Source organism: Boleophthalmus pectinirostris, unplaced genomic scaffold, assembly GCF_026225935.1.
Source record: "Boleophthalmus pectinirostris isolate CB_2022bp ecotype Guang Dong unplaced genomic scaffold, ASM2622593v1 HiC_scaffold_22, whole genome shotgun sequence".
In the NCBI taxonomy this organism is placed as follows: domain Eukaryota; kingdom Metazoa; phylum Chordata; class Actinopteri; order Gobiiformes; family Gobiidae; genus Boleophthalmus; species Boleophthalmus pectinirostris.
Genome location: NW_026571190.1, coordinates 15,948,161 through 15,972,976, shown reverse-complemented (window position 1 = coordinate 15,972,976; position 24,816 = coordinate 15,948,161). Strand labels below are relative to the sequence as shown.

The 24,816-nt window shown below is 42.2% G+C and overlaps 1 protein-coding gene across 1 annotated transcript in view; it reads right to left on the bottom strand.

Annotated features, from left to right (window-relative positions):
- LOC110173832 (sodium/potassium/calcium exchanger 3-like) overlaps positions 1–24,816 on the bottom strand; it is a 68,966-nt gene that overhangs the window by 42,913 nt on the left and 1,237 nt on the right. The window contains exon 2 of the mRNA XM_055158734.1: positions 13,588–13,716. Within this exon, the coding sequence (XP_055014709.1) occupies positions 13,588–13,716 (129 nt within the window). The remainder of the gene's footprint in view (positions 1–13,587; positions 13,717–24,816) is intronic.

Genomic DNA, 24,816 nt, shown 5'->3' with positions numbered 1-24,816 from the left:
CGGCTGTTCGCAACACAACCGGCGAAAGTGTACGCTCAGTGGCAGGGTGATAACACCAGAGCAGACCCACCAAGGCTGGAGACTGAGAGGTACTGGAAAGGCATATGGGAGAGGGAGGCATCACATAACACCGATGCACAGTGGCTGGTGGATCTGAGAGAAGACCACAGCAACCTCCCTGAACAGAATCCAGTCACCATCACAGTGGCAGACATCCAGGGAAGAGTCTCAGGTATGAAAAACTGGACCGCACCGGGCCCTGACATGATCCATGCGTACTGGCTAAAGAAGCTCACTGCCCTCCACGAGCGCCTGGCAGCACAAATGAACCAGCTGCTAAGGGATGGGACTCACCCTGAATGGTTAACCCAAGGGCGTACGATCCTGATCCTAAAGGATCCCTCAAAGGGTGCAGTCCCATCCAACTATCGGCCAATAACTCATGGAAGCTCATGTCAGGCATCATTGCGGCTAAGATAAGTGGGCACATGAATCAATACATGAGCGCAGCACAGAAGGGTATCGGCAAAAACACCAGGGGAGCCAAACACCAACTCCTGGTTGACCGAACAGTCGCCCGTGACTGCAGAACCCGTAAGACCAACCTGTGCACTGCCTGGATTGATTACAAGAAAGCCTATGACTCAATGCCACACACATGGATCACTGAGTGCTTGAAGCTGTACAATATCAACAGGACTCTAAGGGCGTTCATTGCGAACTCGATGCGGTTGTGGAAAACCACCCTTGAAGCCAAGGGGAAGCCACTTGCACATGTGTCCATCAAATGTGGCATATACCAAGGAGACTCACTGTCCCCACTACTGTTCTGCATAGGCCTGAACCCCTCAGCCAAATAATCGACCGCACTGGCTATGGATACCGACTCAGAAACGGGGCCACCATCAGTCACCTCCTCTACATGGATGACATCAAGCTGTACGCTAAGAGTGAGCGAGACATTGACTCACTGATCCACACCACAAGGATCTACAGTACAGACATTGGGATGTCATTCGGGCTTGAGAAATGTAGCAGGATGGTGACAAAGAGAGGGAAGGTAGTCCACACAGAGGGGGTGTCACTCCCAGAGGGAACAATAGCAGACATTGAGAACAGTTACAAGTACCTTGGTATCCCACAAGCAAATGGCAACCTTGAAGAGACAACAAGGAAAGCGGCTACGGCCAAATACCTGCAAAGAGTGAGGCAAGTCCTTAGAAGCCAGCTCAATGGCAAGAACAAGGTGCAGGCAATCAACAGCTACGCCCTGCCAGTGATCAGATACCCTGCAGGGATTGTAAGCTGGCCAAAGGAGGAGATACAGACCACAGATGTTAAGACACGAAAGCTCCTGACCATGCATGGAGGGTTCCATCCCAAATCCAGCACCCTGAGACTGTACGCAGGCCGGAAGGAAGGGGGCCGAGGACTAGTGAGTGTGGGAACCACTGTCCAGGATGAAACATCCAAGCTCCTTGAGTACATCAAGGACAAAGCCACGGCAGATGAGGTGCTCAGAGAATGTCTCAGACAGTGGGGTCCAGAGGAAGAGGTGCTGGAGGGACCATCATGGCAGGACAAACCCCTACATGGGGCGTACCACCGGAACATAACTGAAGTGGCTGATATCAAGAAATCCTACCAATGGCTTGAGAGGGCTGGTCTGAAGGACAGCACAGAGGCACTGATCCTGGCTGCTCAGGAGCAGGCCCTGGGCACTCGAGCAATAGAGGCCCAGATTTACCACACCAGACAAGACCCACGGTGTAGACTGTGCAAAGAGGCTCCTGAGACAGTCCAGCACATAACTGCAGGGTGTAAGATGCTGGCAGGGAAAGCATACATGGAGCGACATAACCAAGTGGCGGGCATAGTGTACAGAAACATCTGTGCAGAGTACGGGCTGGAGACCCCAGGATCAAGGTGGGAAACACCTCCAAAGGTTGTGGAGAATGACTGAGCCAAGATCCTGTGGGACTTCCAGATACAGACTGACAGAATGGTGATGGCGAACCAACCAGACATAGTGGTGGTGGATAAGAAACAGAGCAGAGCCGTGGTGGTGGACATCGCAATACCAAGCGATGGTAATATCAGGAAAAAGGAACACGAGAAGCTAGAGAAATACCAGGGGCTCAAGGAAGAGCTGGAGAGAGCCTGGAAAGTAAAGGCATCAGTGGTGCCTGTGGTGATCAGAGCACTCGGGGCTGTAACCCCCAAACTGGAAGAGTGGCTACAACAGATACCGGGAAAAACAATGGACATCTCAGTCCAGAAAAGTGCAGTACTGGGAACAGCAAAGATACTGCGCAGAACTCAAGCTCCCAGGCCTCTGGTAGAGGACCCGAGCTGAATGAGGGTGAGAGAGACCTACCACCGTGGAAGGTGAGAAACACTTTATATATATATATATATATATATATATATATATAATATATATATATATATATATATATATATTATATATATATATATATATATATAAAAGCCTATGAACAATTAACTGTGAACCCCAATAATGTTTCTGAATATAAGCATGAGTCTTGTGCTATAAATCTGCATTATGGCATTACACTATGATCAGTAATAAATCACTGCAGTTTGTCATTGTTTTCTATGTGGGCAAGAGGCTGTTCGATTCCCGCCCACGGACATCTCTGGACTGTTATTGCTGCTGTTTTTTTCAAAGCTTGCTGCATTAAAATGGGATTAGTGGGTGATTCTCAAATAATAATAAGGTTCAGTATAGATCTTTATACATTGTTAAACTTACACTTTGTACAATAATTATAATTAATATAATTATTTTAACCACTAAAGACTCAGACTACTTTTGTGCTATGTAAGCAGTGTTGGAATTGGATAAACCAGTAAACAGGATATACAATAAGGCTACATATACAGTAGATATAATTGCTTTTTTTTTTTTTTTTTTTTTGACACATCAAAAATTGCAGCCCTTGCAATTTGTGTTCATTAATTGTGTGTGTACAAAATTAATCAAATTTTACAGCCCTATAATGCACAGACATTTTTATTATTTACTATTTATTTAACTAATTTGTACTTTTCTGAGTACTTTTCAGATATCATACTACCACAGTGATACTCCTATCACTACAAGTCTACAAGTGTCAAATATCAAATGATTTCAACATTTGTGTTACTTGAGCTACTTCTTTTGACATGATTTATTATTACAAATATTTCTCTACTTTGAAACAACCATTTTCATAATTTCAAGTTTTATCTCTGTTCACAAATCACACTGTTCCTTTCACACAGCCAAGGTGGATGAGGTGTCTTGCCCAAGGACATAAGGATAATTTGCACCATTTGTCTCTGAACTTCTGATCTATATTTGAAAAGGACAGCCAAGCAATTCTCCCGTCCTGTAAGAACAGCAAAGTTAAAGTCAAAAAGATAAAACACAATATAGAGGATATACAGGAGTTGATAAATAGCCAGAGAAGAGAGGGAGACTGTAGCTGATGCACATGGAAACGTTAGGCCAGGCTAATTGCAGTGATGGATCGGTCTATTCCCTGGAGCACAGTGCTTCTGCCACAGCAATAACAGCACAAGATGACTTTGCCAATGTGCACTTTAGGCACTTATGAAAGAAGTTTGCCCCCACACTGTGCACAATAAGAATACCGCATCATTACTCTCTGTTCTCTAAATATCTACACAATACAATATCTGCACTTCTTGATTTTGGTTGATTTAAATAGTATAAAAGGATAGATTATTTTACTTATTTCAAGGTCTGATTCATTCCAGTGTCTTGCTCCTTATTGCCACAGCTACAATGTTTGTTTTGCATGGTATTTTCAAACAATATAAACATATTTAATTGGAAATCAATACTGTGGAATAATACAGCGAAGCAATCCCAAAAGACATAAGCAGAAAAGTTACATAGTGCAACTTTAAATGACTGCATTCATACCTAATGTAGGTCTAAACCAGAAATTAAAGCTTGATTAAAATAACAGTACATCTAAATCCAACCAAGCCTTTAAAATATAGTTATCATGAAACGCAACTATGCCAGTTATACACATTTTGAGAATATACAGTATGTCTCATTCAATTAAGAATTAGATACTGCTTCTGTTTTCATTTCCAAGTAGTTATTCTCATCCAGCAATGCATCTGATTGCATAACATGGTCTGTCCTGGCAGTTGCTTCTGTAGGGTTCACATCCAACACAATGCCTTTGAAAATGCATAAGTAATATCATTCAGTGTAATTTCCCCCACAAATAGCTGCTCTTACATTGTGCTGTAGTCAAAAATGGCAAAGAACTGGAAGAATTATGTAAGTCAAGCACAAGCTCTTCAAAAGGTCAAATGGTCACCAATCAAGCACCAGTAATATTTATATGTTTAGACCATACCCATCTATTATGAATGTGCAATCAATGTAATTTTAATCAATAATCAGTAAATAAAGAACTTCATTAAGGGCCTGTTTACACGAGAACGCTTGAGGGTAAAAAACGGGAAGTTATCGGAAGTGCCTTTTGTTAAGAAGGTGACGGCGTTTTTAGGGCTTAAAAACGCAAAAATCTGAAATCACCTTCCAGAATGGAAAAGTTGAATACACTCTACTGTAGTGTTTCCGTCTACACTGCCCAAGACACAAAACTCTGGTCAGATCTGCTCACGTCGAGTAGATGTTTAAGTCACATACATCACCATCTAGCGTCACCACCTAGCCGCCTGGCATGCATACCCAATCAAATTCCACACACTTTTGCGTCTTCTCTTCAGACATCATCATATAAACATAGCCTGAAGAAGTCCATAGCCAATCAACTGTTAGTAAAAGCATGCAGCATGGCCCAGAGCTCAGAAAATGAAGAAATGTAAATATATGTTTAATGACAATTAAAAGTGTTTGTTAGGAAATTAGTATAGAGAAAAACTTGTATTTGTTTTTTGTTGTCATTTTTTTTTTTTCTTTAATAAGATCAAATGTAAGATCACAATTCATCAATATCACCCAGCGCTACCATCTATGAATCATTTTGACCAGTTGCGTCCACATTCCACACACACATATCTCAGAGGAAAGCCCTGATTATGTCATTGCAGTCCCTGGTCCTAAAATGGAGTGTTGCGTTGCTGCGGTGATAGCTGGAGGGGAGGAAGGGTGGGGGGCTGCGGGGGCGGACCTGCTGCAGCCCCCAGAGACAGAGGCATGTGGAGAAGGGGGTACCCGTCCTCACACCCACGCTCCTCACTGCACTGCACTGGAGGAGGCTGCTGTGCTTTGGGTTGAAGTGATGCCAGTGATACAGGTTCAAAGCCCCTCTCAGCAAATTTGGGTTGCAAAATGTGTTTACTATGCTGAATATTTTTGTCTTTGCAGTGTCACCTTCCAGCGGATCAAAATACAGAGAGCTGGGACTTTGCTTGCATTGTGAAATATTGTGGGAAGTATAAATAGTGCTACAACCTTGTCTGACATGGGAAATTAAAAGGAACATTGCCAGAGCGTCGAGAAAATGTCTTATTGAGCAGAATCATTTTGATAGTCCTACCACAATCACATTTTTGCCTTTCCTACTTTATAGGTTTACTCAAAACATAAAATAATGTTCTTGGCATTTGACCCATCCTTCCTTGGCACTGGAGCAGCTGGGACCCATATCTAGCTGGGGGCTTTTTTGTTTTGCCAGTTTTACCTTTTATGCATTTTCAGTTTGGGGCAAATCACAAAGGTTACAATTATTTACAGTAATATGATGTCCTTTAATCTAAACTACTCAATTCCAGGTCTGTATGGAGTCGTAATGTAATAATAATACATTCTCATCTCATATTCATTTTATATCTGCCAGATTAATTTGAACTGGATATATTTAAAGGTGCATCTGTAATTGAATGAATGCAGATTAACTTCATATCATATTGAGTAATATTCCAGAAAAAACAATACAATCTCCAAGAAAACCATCAGGAAGATGATCCCCCACCAGAATGTGCAGAATGTGCACTGTGACTCTTGATATCAAAGTAAAAAATACACATCAGATTGTAATCTCAACAAGAAAATCACATTGCAATTTGATTATTTTCCCAAATTCTTCAGCCTGATCAATACTAATAGCTCTGGTACCTTCTGTTCAGTCTCATACAATATCTCACTGCTGGTATTACACTCCTATTCTTTCACTGTTGCTGATAGAAACTGACTAATAATGATAAAATGTAAACAGATTCTAAACTAAATCAAAAACAGCAGGGCCCCATCTTAAAGTTAAAATTGCATCAAAGCTTTGTTGCCTGTTTAGTATTATACAAGAAAACTCAAATTAGCAAACACAGCTCTTACTCATCTTCTTCTCCTCTCTCCTTTGTAGATCAGCGGGCAGCTAATTTCAACCCAAAATCTCCCACAACAGCGTGCAAAATAGTCCACTTCATCAAATGACAATGTATTTTCACATGGAGAAACACTCTTGCAATCCCCGATGTCTCTACAAGCCACAACACTGCATGGTTGATTATTAGATTAGGTAATTAATCAACAATATTAATTAATTGTACAAACCAAAGGGGGCTGAGTAATCATCGCAGATCGAGATGCAAGCTGGCTCCTGCTAAATTAGTTTTGATAAGCACATTTTTGGAGATGCACCAAGCTGAAAGCATTTAGAAAGTGTTTGCCCATTAAAAGTGACTCATAGATTTTCATGATTCATACTACTACAGTGGAGGAGAGAGAAGTGGAGCAGAGAGGCCACAAACACACATGCTTTCATTAGCCAGATGTCAACTGCTTCAAAATGATGAAATTCAACAAAAATACAAAGATTGAAAGGGAAAGACTGGAGTACGACTGTCTTTAAAGAGCTTATATTACGCTATTTTCTGGTTTATGTTATGATGTTATTTCCTCATCAAAAACATACCCACAGAGTTGTGTTTTGTTTCATTCACACATGTTTAACACACAAACCCTGCATATTTAGGCATCTTTCTAATGGCAGACACTCTGTTCCACGTTACACTATCATATGGTAATACAGGAACTACTCCACTGTGTTATTAAACTCCATACACCTAGAGTTACCAGTCTGTACTGAACTAAAGATAAAAGGTAGCTGTTAACTTGAAAACTACAGCTTCATAACATCACATGGTAAAATAGAGCATTTTGAGCTTTGGAGATGTAGCCCGACAAATAATAAAGGATTACTCAAATATGTGTAAATGAAACAAAACACAACTCCTGATGTGTTCTTGAGAAGGTAACAAGATTTTAACATAACATAAAGCTCACAAGAATCAATTCTGTGTAATGTAGGACCTTTAAAGGTGCACTATGTAACTATTCTGGTCAAGGGTACACTACATGCTTGTCTCCATGGAGATGTTATTGCCTTACTTTGGCTTTACATTTTCACAATAGAGACAAGCAGACTTCACCAGTCAGATTTACAAGTCAGGTCTATGGAAAGGATGCGCCACTAAATTTTTAGGGATGCACTGATTCAATACTGGTATCAGATCTGCGCCAATACTGAAATATGGGGGCCTTTGGGAGCCCCCTTGCTGTGCCTCTGAGGCCATCTAGGGGGCCCTAGGAATCACTGGAATAGAGATTAATGTTCTTCCTAAATTCTAAATATTATTGTGTGCATGTGAAAATATGGAAATACTAGGCCAACCCACAACCCTTTGGCATTCATCACCATTGATGTCAAAATGAAGTAGTATCAGTTATCAAAATGTAGTTATCTTAAAACCAAAGATAGTATGAGCAACTGACAAATCACAAAAAGAGTAAATAACTTGCCAAGCAAAATAAGCAGTTCTTTGGACAGCAAGCTTAAGACTCTGGAGAGGACTGGCAAACAGTTGCAGTTGCAAAAACTCACTGATAATCTTCCGAAGAAGGACAAGTGATTTCAAGACCAAGCCAAAGCACATAAGGAGATCTAGTTCCTGTATAATTGTACAGGACAGGAACATGTGCAACTCAAACATGAGCTTGCCAACTCCACAAACGTCACTAACAAAACACCAAAAAAAGACAAACAAAAAAGACCTGGAGTTGAGAGAGCTCAAAGCTACTCTCCAGAAGAAATATAAACAGCTGGAAAGCCATGTTAGTGTGTACAAGGAGATAAGATATTGCTATAACATTACAGTGAGAGACAATGTCCTTGAGAAGATCAAAGAAAAGCTTAAAGCACCTGTAATGGACACTCAAACCACCTGTATCGATGTTGGTGAAGATCTCAGCATGAGAGGAGCTGCGTCTCCTGAAGTACATCCACCCACCTGCCCAAAAGGAGCGGCCAAAGTGGATGTTTTATTGTTGTTTCACATTGATTGATTCACATGCCAGCCACACAGCATACTACAGTCACTTAATTTTTTTAAATACATTTTTTAAATGTAAATGACTAGTGGATGTACAGAAGATATAATCATAGAAATCAAAATATTAAAAACTGAAAATTTGTTTTTTCCCCTTAATGAAATGTAAATGCAATGCTATGTATGTAAATGTCATGCTATGATGTTAAAAACTAAGCTCATATAACAAAAAGTAAAAAAAAAAACTGCTCAGTGTTTCAGCCAGGTAGCCATAAATGTATACACACGGTACACATTGCCTCCAGTGACCACTGCGATTTTAAGAACTATGTGATATCGATATCACACAGGACACAGGTGCAGGGTTCTGGCTGCAGGGGTGGAGTTTGGAGTGTGGATACCTCTTAGACCTTCACATTGCTCCTCATATGTCCAGTTACCGCCCATGTTTATTACTGTATTTATATCATCTGACATATGAATCACGAAACATAATTTAAGTAAATATGATACATGCACACCTGGAATGCAGTTGCCCTCTCTGGTATCAACTGCTGCATCCCTAATGTATTTGGGTATTAAAACACCTGTAATCAAATAAATGTAAGATTAATAAGATTAACTGTTCAACACGTGCAAAACAATGGTTCATCATAACATCTCATGGAGCAGGTGGCAGACCCCACACACCTTCAAAGGAACACTATGCCACTTTTCAGTACTGTATTGTGTACACTGTTGGGCAAGTTACTTTAAAAACGTAATGCGTTATTTATTACTTATTACTGTCATTTCAAAGTAATTCGTTACATTACAATATTACTGCATTTAAAATGTAAGGCATTACATTACTATTGCATTACTTTAAGTTACTCTCACCAAAATAACTGCGAAGTATATGGACTGAACCAGGACTAAACCAGGTCTAAACCAGGTCTAAACCAGGACTAAACCAGAGCTGAACCAGGACTGAACCAGGACTATAACAGGACTAACCTCGGACTGATTCCAGGACTGAAGAGGAGAACTAAACCAGGACTGAACTAGGACTAAAACAGGACTAAACCAGAACTAAACCAGAACAAAACCAGGACTAAACCAGAACTGAACTAGGACTAAAACAGGACTCACTGTAGGGACGGGCTCGAAGGTGACCGCAGGAGAAAGGAGCGGCTCTGCTCCGCACCTCACAGAGGGAAGAGCGGCTGTCACCCGATCGCTCTTTATGGACACCGTGCTCCGCGGGCTCGCGGCCCTGATTTCAGCAACTATTTGCGGGTACCCGACTCGGTGTAAGACTCTGCTACAGCACGTAACTTCTACCTTCCTTCAGCGTGTCCAGAAGTCCAACTTTTTGTGCGATAGTGAGCATCTTCCTCTGCCTTTTGGGTGCGAGCGCAGGAGCCTTTCTCAGTGCAGAACGTTTTGTCGACATTGTGGGTTTTGTCGGAGAGAAAACTTGCAAACATACAGCACTTCGGACAACTGTAAACCAGGTCTAAACCAGAACTGACCCAGGTCTAAGCCAGGTCTAAACAGCATAGAGTTCTGTGTCGGTCCTTTCCCCACGGTTACCTGAAGGTCTACTCGGCCACGTCTCCGGTGTTTCCCCGCTGCTGATATCGCGGTGATTTTAGCGAATTTGTATGAAGAAAAACACACCACTTCGATCCAGGTTAAAAAAGCATTGTAACGCGCGTTACTCACATTTGTACCGAGTAAAATATTACAATTTTTTCCCCTGTAATGCCTTACATTACTGCGTTACAGCAAAAAGCAATGCATTACTGTAATTCGTTACTTTTATAACGCGTTACTCCCAACACTGATTGTGTACTATTATATAAACAATAGGCTCTGTGCACATTAGCACCCAGCATCCACACTGTTAGCGTCACTACTTCCTGTCCAATTGAGTATCTATGGGTTTATTGATGAGTCATGCTAAACTGACTACATATTTAAAGATAAGGCGTTGGACACTTACTCATTGTGATTTTAGTTTCATTGCCATAAATTGTGCAGCCCTAACCGAGATTATACAATCCAGAGTAAGATGGGGGGATGCAACGACTAAAGCAGAGGAAAAGAAGAAGACATTTTAGTTTTGCTAGAACCAAAATAACAACAATTATTTGGAAGTAAATGTCAGCAGCTGTAAATATGGCGACATTCCTGGAGGGCTTTGACATTTAGTTTGTCAGACTCCAGAGGAACTTATATCTTCCTCTTCTCTGTCTTTATAAATAGGACTAAACAGAGTGGACTAAACTTAGGTGCTACCCGCGGCGCAGATGGACCATCTCCCTTCACTCTCACACCTGATTAAAACAGTTTACAAAGGGCAGCCGGAACGCAACGCACAAAATCTCCACCGGAGGTACACTTTTGCAACGTATCCAATCAGCAAGTACCACAAATTTCACCAGTTTATAAGCATGTCAGTTTTAGTCAGACTTTGTAATTGGTCATGTTTAAGAAATACTAACAAGCAGAGGCACTATAATTGTGTTTAATCCAAAAGGGTGTAGAATTCCAAGTAAAAATGTTCTTGTAAACTTTTAGCCATCTTAGAATGTTGTTACCTTATTACATACCTATCCAGTTATGTTGGTGATGAGGAAACAACATTATAACAAAGATCAGAAAATAGCAGAATGTAGGCCCTTTAAAGAAGCAACATTCATGCAACTTTTTGGGAGGATAGTGTCTGCCACCTTTTCAGTGTTTTGCTTGGAATGTCCCACAGAATTGAATTAAATATATCTGTCTCCATGGACACAAACAGGCTAGATCTGAGAAGCAATTAACCGATCTAAAGGTTTGCATATTGAATGGATGGCAAAAGAAGAAATTCAATTTGTTAACTGGACAAAAGTTTACTTAGTTGAATACGTTTTGTAGCTGCTTCTTCAGTTCCTTTTGCCACAGATTCTACCTTCACGACTGAAGGATTTTTCATCTGAGGGATTTTTCACACATATTGAATGGAATAAATTCAGAGTTAATGCCTGTTGGACATTACAGGTAATAACATGCCCATGACAATCAGACCCCAAAAGTCAATTATAATCATACCCAGTCCTCCTAAAATCCATCATCTATTAAGTTATTTTGCAAGAACCACCCAAATCTCAAGAGGGCAGGTACAGGGGCAGGAGTTTTAAATTTAGCCAGAGACAAAAAGGGCTGCAACTGTATAATAAGCAGCAGAGGATGAGATGGGTTGAACTTTGACCTCAGAGCCTTTTATAGATGACAGAGTGACCTTGGGAGAGAGATTGATGACAGTCATTTTACTTAATGAGATCACCAGAGAATTGTACCACCCCCTATTTGAGAAGAGCAGCCAATCAGGGACATGCTCAGGTAGAAAGACAAATGTAAATGTTTTCAGTTGAGTCACATACATGTAGTGGCTCTTATTTGGTGGTAGGGAAGCTACTGGTGGTTTATTTGACATTGTTTAATCTTTTTTTACATATATTTTTAATATTTTGACAGCACTAATCTATTTACAATTTATTCGATTTTAAAAGAACATCAGATGCTCTTGTTCTCAGAATAAGCAGTCCACTCGTACGACAACAGTTTTTAATAACACACACTTTTTTAGGACTCAAAATAATAGCTCTACACTTTTCACAGCAGTTCTCCACACAACGCCGCTGCACAATATGTCTTTTTCAAACTCAAAATGCACTGGCAATATAAGACAAAAGGTTGCCATGGAAACAGATGATTTTTTTTTTCTATACATATGACCAAGTACCAACTCTGAACCTCCTGGGTTGGTATATGCCACTGCAATGGATTAATGTTGGAGTAAACCAGACTAGACAAGCCATAATTTAACCTGGTGTATTTTAGTCCCACTGATCCAACACATTTCTTTATAGGTTTATAGCCCAGCTTTTTCAATAGGCACTGGCTCATAAACCGGATCTCAACCAAGACTAAACCAATGTCTGAATCAAGACAAAGCATAACCATTTAAACCAAAACCAAACGAGCAGTGACCTTGTTTTAAAGGAGACATATTGTATGTTGACGTTTAGGAGCTTTCAACCATGTTATAACTGTTTTCCATTTTCATTTACCCACAAACAATTAAGCTTCATTTAGAGTGATTCATGTTTATGTAGTCTTTACTTTCCTGCATTCAAGATGTCATATCTCCGATTTACCTCTATTTTCACCTCTACGCCCACTGCGCTTCACTGCAGCTATCCATTCAAAAGGCCCACATCATAGGCCCATAAAATATCCAAACAATAACAATGATGCATGGGTGTTATAGATTAAAAATATACAGTGGACAAAAACACGATATATCTTCTTTAAAAAATCCAGAATACAACATAAGGAACATGGGTGTCATAGATTATAACAAGTACAACATATCTTCATTAAAACAACTGCAAACTGGTTTAAACAACCATGTGTCAGTGACACAATAATAAGAGACATCCCAATAAGTATCATTATTATTATTGACATTATTGTCACTTTTGATGTCTTTATTGTAATGTGTGCTTATGACTGTTATGTTATTTGAGAGGGACCTGTTTAATAGTACAAATCACCTCATGTGCTGTAGTGTCAGCTCTTTATGATCAGATTGTGTTAAAACAAAGCTCAGATTAAAATCTAACTTGAGTATCAGAGCTTCTGACAGAGCAGTGCTTAAAGTTAGCATCACACCCACAGGCAATGTTGGTGACATCAGCTGCAAAGTATCAATTCAGGTCTGATGCACAAGACCAAACAAGAGGCTGAACCAAGAATAACTCTAGTTTAGGGCTAAATCAGAACAAAAGTAGGTTAACGCTTATGTTAATCACAAAAACTAAATCACAGTGTATTCTACACAAATGAATCAACTCTAAATGAGCATTCGACCATGCCTTGACACCTTGAGACAGAATTTGAACAGAAAGAAACTGCAAGACCCTTAAAGGAACATGAGTGAGAATTGCTGATGCAGCCAGAATGTCAGCCCTCACTGTTGCATTCTGGGAAATCACCTGACCCCGACGCAATCTAGGTTAGCCCATATAAGCGATGAAGCACGGGGGTGAGATCTAAAGGGTATAGGAACTTGTGGCATGTTCATTTGTTACCCAGCTTAGAAGTTATTTCATGCTCTCTGTGTGTTGCATGTGGGACAGTGGCAGTAGTATGGGAAGAGGGGGAGCGAGCGGGGAGAAGGGGGCGAGAAGGGGCCATATACTGGTTCTTTACCTGGAGCGGTGCAGTTTTTAGGTCCCTCGTCCTCCAGAGAATCCAAGCTGGTGTTGTCCGCTTCCTGTAGTAGTCTCCTGCCTCCCCATCGCTCCTCCTCCTCTGTCCTGGGACTAGACACGGACAAACCTTGAAAAGACAGAATGACTTTTAATATAGGACAGGATAAGGAATGCACAGCAGTAGATAGACAGGCTGATATTTGCAGTTAAATGTATCAGCAATTGGTCTTAAATCTCTAACAGAGGCCTTTATTTAGTTTTGGCCGACCTGGAGCCTAAAGAGTACAGACAAACCTTTATTTGAACCGTTAAATGCAAAAAGATAATTTTACAGAATGTAGCTAGACAACTCTGGTAAAGGCTTATGGTAAAAAAGGGCTATAGGTGAGTTTGTACCATATTTAAATCACATAATTTGGGAAAAAATATCAAAATCAACCCTATACATCAGCCCAAAAATATCAACAGAGCTTATCGACCACTGGTTCCTCTGGATTCTAAATAATCAGTATTGGCCATGAAAAAAGCCATATCTGTCGATCTCTACATGGTGGCATCTTCTTGTCTTGATTGATAATTTGATCTTTATATCCTATTATTAATCAGTGTAAAAAAAACTTTTAATTTAACACATGAGTCTTGTAATGGTGTGCAACTACTACACTAATAATACATTTATTTATTAGGCTGAAGTGAGGTGAAAAGCATGCCTGTTTGATGCTCGCATTAGAAGAAGTTCTATTTCATTTCAGTGAACCTGTAACCATGTGACTACAACCCTCGGGTCAGGAGCATTATGCCAAATTAAACACACCTGTGGGTGCGCGCTACACCTATATGAATGACGCGCGTGCACACACTCACCCTCTTTCTATCCTCCTGGTCGTTGAGAGCTTATGCCGCGCGGCTTGAGATTTTCGCCGTTTTGTTCACAGATCATCGCTGATTTGGGCTGCTCCTTGTTGTAGTACCCCTCTGGCGTTCCGTATCAATTTTGTTACAGTTTGGTGAGTGTATCGCTCCCGTTTGCCGGTTGCAAACTTTGCTATCTAGCCGTTTGTGCATTTGTTATGCTAACTTGGCTCTGTTTGTAGTGCCGTGAGAGCGCCTCCTGGCTTGGAGAGATATTGCAGCTTTCTGCTGAGGTCTGCTCTCCTTAGTGCTTGTATTTTTCTATATTATTATATTATGATATAATATACGTGCACATAAACTTCTTTTTCATTTGTTTGTGCTACAGGGGACTTCATTCTATTTTCGGGGACGTTTTTCTTTCTCCTCTAGTGAATCTCCTGTGTTGAAATAGCTTCGGGGGTGGATAGTGACCACATGGACTGTGTTACTGTTATGGAGACACTGCCACCTGGTCAGGAGGTGGACTCCCCTCCCCCCCGTAAAGCGGCGCGGAAGTCTGGTGGTAAACGGGCACATGACCACGTTTATGACCCCAGGGTGGATCATCTCCAGAAACAACTGGAGGCTATGCGTAAGACCATGGAAACCATGGCTGCTACACAACAGCGGCTGCTGGAGAAGCCCCTCTGCATGGGTTTCCCCTCCTGATGCCGTTTCACTGGCTGCTTCGGGTAACTTGGGTAAGACCGGCAGCTCAGGCTGCGGCTCCTCTTCTTTGTTGGACGGTTACGAGGAGGAGCAGGTTATGTTGGATGATGTTGCTGGAGAAGGGCCGTCATCTGAGATGGGTGACTGTAAGCCCTGCTTACAAAAGCGGCCACTGCTGCAGGTCTTCCTGCTCCTTCATCTCCACCGAAGGCTTCTGCATTAGATCGGGGTTCGGGCCGCCAGGGCTATGCCCTTTTGCCCGTCTATTTGGATTTTGTTTTCCGTCTCCAAGAGTCTTGGGCTCGGCCAAGAGAAGCTTTACTTCCCCGCTCTGCACTAAGTGTGCTTCACAGTGCTGCTGAGCTTGGGTTGGATGGGACCCTACAGGTGGGACCTTCATTTGCACTCCTGGCTGGGGCATCCCCTTCAGGCCGGGTCGCCCGTCATCCCAATAAGAAGTGCAGGGTTACTGATGGCTTTGTGGCGAAAGCCTATCAGTCTACTGCCATGGCTGCTAGACTGGCAAACACCAGTGCTCTACTTCTTTTGTATCTGGAGGGCCTGATCCGAGATCTGGATTCTAAGAGCCCATCTGAGCTCATGCCTGCAATGACTAACATCATGGATACGGTGATTCAGGGAGCAAGTGCTCAGGCCAAGGTCCTGGGTAACTCCTTGGCCCATCTCACCATGGCCAGGCGCCACATTTGGTTGAGGCAAACGGCCTTGTCAGAGGCAGAACATGCTGCTGTTTTGGGGGCCAGCATTTCGCCTGGTCATGTGTTTGGTGCGGCTGCAGAGGCAGCCTTGGATGAAGCCCAAAAGGTGCGAATGCGCAGTCGAACCATGCGCAATCAGGGGCTCTTGAGGTCACGTCCTCGGATGGCCCCAGAGAGACATACTGGAACACAAAGACCTCAGTCAGTGGGTCAAGGTTCCTCACAGGATTCTGGAGGTGGTAGACAGGCCTTTGTTCCCCGAATGGGCCGACAGAGGGTCCGTACTCATTCTCGGGAGCGTGGTGCACGGGGTCCGCCCAAGTCTGCCCAGCGTTCCTGACTATACACTTCGGCTGGCGTCAAGTTTTTCAAGCACCCATCTCAGTGCTTGGCGCCAGTGCACTTCATGCCCATGGGTGCTAAAGACCCTAGAGTGCGGCTACCGTCTGCAATTCCGCCTCCACGCTTTCAGGGCATTTTATGGACAAAAGTGGGAGACAAGACTCTTTCAGGAGTGCTTGCCAGCGAGATCTCGGCCTTACTCTCCAAAAAGGCTATACGTCCACTGGATCCACGGGAGGGAAATCAGGGGTTCTACTCCCCGTATTTCCTTGTCCCAAAGCGCACAGGTGGTTTCCGCCCCATTCTCGACCTGAGGAGGTTAAACAAGTACCTCAAGGTTCTTCCGTTCAGGATGCTCAAACTGAAAGCATTATTTCAGGCCATTCAAGCAGGCGACTGGTTCACAACTGTGGACCTACGCAATGCTTATTTTCATGTGCCCATTCATCCGGGTCATCGTCGTTGTAGCTTACGAGTACAATGTGCTCCCATTTGGCCTGTCACGGTCTCCTCAAACTTTCATTGGGGCAGCCCGAGTCACTATAACTGCAGATGCATCCCAGATGGGTTGGGGAGCTGTGTGCGAAGGCAGGACTGCCCGAGGGACTTGGGACTCTGTACGACGGAGTTGGCACATCAATCTCCTCGAGGAAGCTGTTCGTTTGGCACTGCAGCACTTCCTCCCAGTGGTGAGGGGCAAGCAGGTGATGGTACGAACGGACAACACTGCAGTGGTGTCTTACATCAATCATCAGGGTGGTCGGAAGTCTCCGTCTTTGTATGCCAGAGCATGCCAGCTCCTTCTGTTGACCCAGTCAGTGGACATGTCTCTGAGAGCCTTCCTCAATGTTGCAGCAGATCTGCTGTCCAGAGGCGCTCCTCATCCCGGCGAGTGGCGCTTACACCCCCAGGTGGTGGATCAAATATGGTGCCGCTTTGGTCACGCCTCAGTGGATCTATTTGCGACAGAGGACAACACTCATTGTCCCCTGTGGTTTTCGATGAACAGCCTACCAGGACCACTGGGGGTACATGCCCTGAGCCAGAACTGGCCTCCAGGGGTGCTTTATGCTTTTCCTCCACTGCCTCTCCTTCCAGCTCTGCTTGGCAGGGTGAGGTTGTTCCAGGCACGAGTTCTCTTAGTGGCACCGAACTGGCCGCAGAGACCCTGGATGTCCGAGGTGTACGAGATGCTGGACGGGGAACCGTGGCGCCTCCCAACCAGAAAGGACTTGCTGTCCCAGGGACAGGGCAAGATCTGGCACCCTCGGCCCAAAGTCCTGAATCTTCATGTATGGCCCTTGAACGGCAGCGCTGGCATGCTCTTGGGCTGAGCAGGGCTGTTGTTGACACCTTACAGGCCGCATGGGCACAGTCCATCCAACATCTCTACGGGTGTAGGTGGAGCGTGTTTGCTGGGTGGTGCCACAGGACTGGTGTAGACCCTGTGTCCTGTGACAGGACTATGGTGTTGTCCTTCCTTCAGCACCTTTTGGATCAGGGGCACTCGGAATCCACTTTACGTGGATATCTTGCAGCAAGATTCTTGCTGCCATTTCTATGGCTCATGAGCAGTGTGATGGGCTCACCCCTGGGTCGCATCCTCTTGCAACACAGTTTTTGAAAGGTGTTAGGAGGCGTTGCAATTCCAGATGTCCTTTGCTCCCATCTTGGGATCTGCAGGTAGTCCTCGAGGCACTTTGCCTGCCTCCTTTTGAGCCTTTGTCTGACCTGGACCTGCAGGTCCTGAGTTTAAAAACGCTCTTTCTACTTGCCATATCATCGGCTAAGCAAGTGGGGGAGCTTGCTGCTCTTTCCGTTGGGACAGGGTGCCTGCGTTTTGGGGACGAGAATGAGGTGGTTCATCTCCTGCCGAACCCCGCCTTCCTACACAAGGTGTTGCCTAGGAATTATGTGGCTAAGCCTTTGGTCTTGGAGTTCTTCTATCCTCCACCACACTCTTCTGAGGATGCTGAGAGGCTGCATGCACTGTGTCCCGTAAGGGCCCTAAAGGTTTATGTGGCTCGTACCAGCTTGCTTCGCTCAGTGGACAACCTTTTTTGAGCTATGGCACATCCACATTGGGCAGGCCTGTTACAAAACAGCAACTGGCCCACTGGATAGTCGATCTCATTGCGATGGCTTATAATCAGGCAGGGAAGCCTCCCCCTCATGGAGTGGTTGCTCACTCTACACGGGGAATGGCTGCATCTCGGGCACTGTTCAGAGGTGCGCCTTTGGAGCCAAGTTTTACAGGCTGAATTTGCCTGCTTCCACCATCCCCTCTGCTGTTTTAGGGGCTGTGATGGATGGGTGACACTTTGTGTTTGTTATTATGAGATTGCTCTATGTTTGCAATAAAGCTGCTCATGCACTTGCACTTGTGGTTGATGTGCTTACTTATTTATCAGATGGTGTGTCCTTGTGGGTTCCACCTCACCTCCCCTGTGACTGATTTGGCATACTGTTGTCACATGTTTACAGGTTCACTGAAATTAAATAAAACGATTGTTTACGTATGTAAACACGGTTCTGTGAATGAAAGTGAACCTGTAACCGTCCTGGTCACATGTCGGTGATTGGCTGGCTGGTTACGCCCAGTCGTCAGAAAGAGGGTGAGTGTGTGCACGCGCGTCATTCATATAGGTGTAGCGCGCACCCACAGGTGTGTTTAATTTGGCATAATGCTCCTGACCCGAGGGTTGTAGTCACATGGTTACAGGTTCACTTTCTTTCATAGAACCGTGTTTACATATGTAAACAATCGGTTTATATTGGAAAGATGGTATTTGGCATTTAAGATGTATGATTACAAGAGGAGGAAATGGTGACGGCACAAAAATATACACATGGAATAATTTATTTGAACAAGAAGAAGAATGGTACTGATTGCATATGCCTTTTCTAAACTTCAGCAATGTTCAGTAAGGAAATGCAGCTTATACTTGTTAACCCTAGAGGGAAACGGAGAAAGACAGAAAGAGTGATAGGAGACAGAGAGTGAGAAAGAGAGAGAGAGTGATGGGAGAGAGCGCGAGAGAGAGAGAGAGAGAAAGAAAGAGACAGAGAGAGAAAGAGGAAGAGAGAGTGAGAAACAGAGAGAGACTCTAAAAGAGAGAGTGATGGTGGGAGAGAGAGAAAGAGAGACAGATGGAACACAGAGAATGCAGTACTGACGCCAAATCACCATAAATGTGCCAAACACAAATTCAGTGCACTGCAGTGACCAGTGTTCCCAGAATCATAAGTAAAACCAGTGACCTTCTGCTTCCTCTTTTCTGTAAAGCGTTGTGTTGATATTATTACAGTTGTAAATCCAAACCACAACAGCCAAAACTACTTTTGAATTGGTCTTGTTAACACACTTAACTATCAACAGATTTTGTTGTTAACATTCAGTTATAATAAATATCAAGTTTTATTTGAAAAAGTTTGAGTAAGAAGAAATCTAACTTTTAGATGCTTCATGTAACTTTTCTGGTTGAGGGTCCAGTTGAATAAAAATTGCTGCTTTGGCTAGAATGTATAACCTTTTTTTTTTTTTTTTTTTTTACCCAATTGTGTTATTGGTACAAATAACTTGAAAAAACTAACCTATAACTTGGCCTGCTTATCTCAACAGAAATAGTTGTCAAACATCCACCTAACCAAAGCAGTGACATCTCTATGGAGGTGTCATGAAGGTTACACAGTGTGCCTGTAAAATAAAAAATAAATCTATACTGCATCTTGCAGTATTGGTCAGACCTAAGTTTTGAGGACAGTGTTTGTCCTAAATATCTCATGTAATCCCCCCTAATGCTCTTTTTATATTTCTGCAGTGTCACAACAGTATCAGTTAGTTTTTCTGATGTCACATTTCATTAGATCTCTCACATTTTAATATCTCAGTTTTTGTTGGGATTATGTAATGTTGTGTGAACTCAGCCCAGGTAACACATTACATGGGAACAAGGTGCATGCTTGGTTCCTAAATGGGACAGAGAGGGGGGTAGGGCTGGTTGTATAAACTGTGATTTGTTACGTAATAGAAACTGAGTGAGCAGCTGTAGATGTGTCAAAGCAGACCACACCTCTTTTTCAAACAGTAAAGGGAATTTCAGGATATATTTATGTATTTTTATTCACTTTCAAAAATAAAATCTTGTCTGGAGCAACAATCATGTAAGGACTCAGCTGTATCTGACCATTTGGTCTGCACTGTACTACTGCACTTTCTACTCCTGCTTTTTGAAAATGTCACTGGTATGAAAAGCAAATCTTTATAGCCTCAGCAACTTCTCAATGTTGTGTCAAATATGTGAGCAACATTCACCAAGAATAATTGGAAAATTAACTGCAATCAAATCAGAATTTGAATTCAGTTTAAATGATCACAATTAACAGAGCGCAGGGCTGCAATTATTTTAATAGGCTGATGTACTGTAATGCTCTTCACCCTCCTCAAAAAAATGGTAAAAGTGTTTATTTCCTCTAGTTAAGGTCCCTGCAGACATAAAAAGAGTTGAATTCTCTCAAAAGTTTATGTCAAAACATATTAAAATATGCATTGTGAACTGACTTTTTTTCTTTGTGTGTGTTTTTTTTATTATCATCATGGCATCGGTATTATTATATGAACCTATTCCTTAGTTTTAGTATAGTTTATTATGATCTTAGTCCTGTCAAATCATGTATCACTGATTAGGAAAAATAAAAGGAGAACAAACTAAGTACAGCAGGATGTACGTATACTGGGGAAAATGGGAGATGACTGGCAATATGACGTCTTGAAAATAAACGAATAAAGATTGCTCAAATATGCACGTACCACTCCAAACACAACTATGGTGAGGGGAAATGCTCAAAACTCAAAAAAGTCGATTTTGCATCATAGGTCTGCTTTAAAACATGAGGTTATTTACAGTCACAGGTGAGTCTGAACTCTTCACCTTATATCCACTACAGCACACAGTCCTCCAGTGGGATTTTCATTGTTTTGTGTCTATCCCTATGCCACTTGTTACACACATAAGTATACATTAGACATCGAGGTGTGGAGGAGGCGTTGGCTGCATGATTATTGAGCTGTATGTAGCCAAACTTCATTAGAGCAGCGTTTTAAATAATAGAGTTTAATTGATATTCTGGTGCGCGCTGATGAAGAGTTAACAAAGGAGACAAGGCAAATGCATTAAGGTTACTGGTGCTGTGTTTAATTTGCAACGAAGAGAGAGAAGCAGGGAGAGAGAGGGAAGCAGAGTGAGGGAAAGAGAGAGGGAAAGAGAGAGAATTTGTGGGTAGGAGAGAGAAGCAAATGGAGAGAAAAACATAGATGTGAGAAGAGAGTGAGAAGAGAGTGAGGAACAGAGGAAAGATAAGCAGAGAGAGTGAGAGAGAAGAAGGGATACTGATAGAAAATGAAACAGGCAAAGAGAGAGAGAGATGAAAGGCGACAGAGGGGGGACAAAGAGAAGTACAACAGAAAGAGACAGAGTGAGAGAGAAAAAAGGGAGGAGAGGCAGAAAGAGAGGGAGCAATAGATAAATATTAAAATTTAGACAGAGAAGTAGAGAAAGAGAAGAAAAAAAGGCTAGAGAATGGATGAGAGTGAGAGAAAGAGAGAGAGAGAGAGAGAAAGTGAGAGGGGAGGAATGAGGGGAATAGAAAGGGAGAAACACAAAAAGAGACAGCGTGAAAGAGAAATACAGAAAGTGAGTGAGGACTGGCAGGGTGAGAGAGAGAGAGAGAGAGAGTGAGAGAAAGTGAGAGGGAAGAAAGAGAAGAGAAGGTTGGGGAAGGAAGAGAGAGGGGCAAAAGAAAGAAAGACAGAGAGAAGAGAGAAACAAGAGACAGAGACAGAATTAGAGATAAATACAGAAAGTGAGTGAGGACTGGCAGAAAGAGAGGTAGAGCCTTCGTGCGTAACCAGGATACACAGTGGAGAGGAGAGACGAGTTCCTCTGATGATGCACAGTTTGAATATTCATGTGATCTGTGCTGCTGCTCTGTCCATGGAAAGTGGCAGATACATGTCACTTAAGCTGCACCGCTGACTCAGACATGTGGGATGATCAAAAACACCATTAAAAACAGGAACAAAAATGTAAACAAGTTAAAGGTGCACTGTGTGACTTTTCTGGTGCAGGAGCCGTTATCTCCTTGTCTCCTTGGATGTGTTGTTGCTTTGTCTAGAATGCTCCACAATATTGTATTAAATGTACCTCCATGGAGACAAAAAAATTGACCCCACCAAGCTAAGTTGCACGATGGATGTGTGGAGAGGTGATCCTGCTCAAATTTTTTAAGGAATAAAAACATTTGTATTTGAAAAAATGAAAGGTAGATAGGTTTAATGCTACTGTGGAACATTTCAGTCAAAGCAATTACATCTCCATGGAACAAAAATCTGATGACAGACCCCACACCAAAATAGTTACACAGTGAACCAAATTTGGCATTTCTATTATTTTTTTCTACTTTTGTAAATTAATATTAAAGATCCACTTTGTAACGTTTGTGGTTGAGGATCCGCCACGTGCTTGTCTCTATGAAGATGTTGTGGCCAAACTTCCTTGTCAAAGCAGAGCTGGGCCTGGTTAGTACTTGGATGGGAGACTTGTGGGAAAATCAGGTGCCACAGTGGCAATAAACTGTTGTTGTGTCCTTAGGCAAGACACTTCACCCACATTACCTAGTATGTAAGGGGTGTGAGAGTGATTGTTAGTGGTGGTTGAGCATCAGTGTTTAGTTTCTCTTAGTTTTGAACACTTCCAGAGAACTGGCTTCTCTAATTTCAAAGGGTAGTAAGTTCCACAAAGAGTGCGGGCATAGATTAAAAAATTAAATTAATTAATTAAAAGCAGCATCACCTTTTTTCCTCTATTCTTAGGAATTTTCAATAGACCTGCACAGGACGAGCACATGGTTCTTGATAGGGTGTGGTATTGTAACATATTGGTGATATATGTGGGGGTGAGGCCATGGAGAGCTTTATAAGTGATGAAAAAAGTTTTAATATGTATTCTAAAAACAACTGGAAGCCAGTGTAAGGAAGCTAGAATTGGAGTGAGCTCTTTTGCTGGTGTGCATTAAGCCATGTGGTTGAGTTTTCAGTTAACTAAAGTCTGTTAGTGGCGTTACTTGGAAGTCCTGTTAAACAACACAGCGGTATTCTAGTCTGCTGGTAATAAAAGCATGAATTAGCTCCTCAGCGTCACTTTTGCTGACTTTTTTTTTATGTTTCACAAATGATAAAAATCTGTCTTGGTGACTTTGCTTATGTGAGAATTAAAGTTGAAGTCAGAATCCAGAACACCTCCCAACAACCAAGTTTTCCATTACCTTATGATTTGGACCCAGCAACTAAAATTTCTGTTTTATTTTCATTTAATTTCAGAAAGTCCATCCATCTGTTGATGTCCAAAAGGCAGCTTGTAATTGAAGAAATGGCTTCCTTTTCATGTAGCTCTGTTGAGATGTAAAGTTGAGTATCTTCTGCATAACTATGAAAATAAGCTTTCTGTTTTCTGATGATATGATCAAGTGGAAGCATATAAAGAGAAAAGAGCAGAGGGGACAGTGAACTTGCTTGGGGGAGTCTGTAGAGGATTTTCGCTCTGATGAGGTGTATTCCCCAAGAGTGACACTTGAACTTTCGGTCCCTGATATATGAAATCAGCTAGTCTAGGACGACACCAGAGGAGAGCAGTTTTCTCCAGCCGATTAATAATGATGTTGTGATCAACAGTGAATGACGTCAGTAGAATTCAGCAGTTAAATCGAGGATGATAAGGATTGAGGCTTTATTGTTATTGTGATTCAATCTTAGGTCACTAGTTATTTTAATAAGGACTGTCTCTGTACTGTGATTTTTCCTAAAACTGGAATGAAATGTGAAATGTTGTGTCATGTGTTTGTCTCAAAGGAGATAAAGAAGTTTAAAGCACTGTGAAATAAAAACCAAAAACATCTCTATGCAAAACAAGCAGGTGGCCGACCGGTCACCAGAAATATTATATAGTTCACCTTTAAATTATAGATCCACATCTTTAAGTTTAGGTCTGCATTAGTGGATGTATTGGAGGTTGACTTGTAAGGTTTTTATAGCATTCATTCTCAAAGAAAATAATGATGTACTTGACTAAACATGTCAAAGCCCTCTTTATAGTAAAAATTCTGAAGAACTTTGACCTTTGCACAACAGTTTATCTGCAGTATGGGTTCAAAAAATGCTCAAAGTTGATAAGTCTAAAGTTTAATAGCTTCATATAACTTGGTATAACTTTCATGGGGAGAGTCCACCACCTCCTTATCCTGGTGGCAGACTCTCTGATAAGCAAGTTTGTCTGGAATATTCCACAGTATGCCATTAAATGTATCCATCTTGCATTCATGTAATTAAAGTTGTTTTATTGCTCAAAAATAACTTGAAAAACAGGGATTCATGCTGTGTGGTCGCCTCTCCATAGATCTGGCCTGTAACTTAACTCGGTGGCATCACATACTTGTTTTTATGGAAATAAACAAGTATTGTGGCACATTGCAGGCGAAGCAAAAACATTGCCATGAAGAAAAACAGTGAGCGGACCCTCTATCAGAAAGGTTACACAATGCACCTTTAA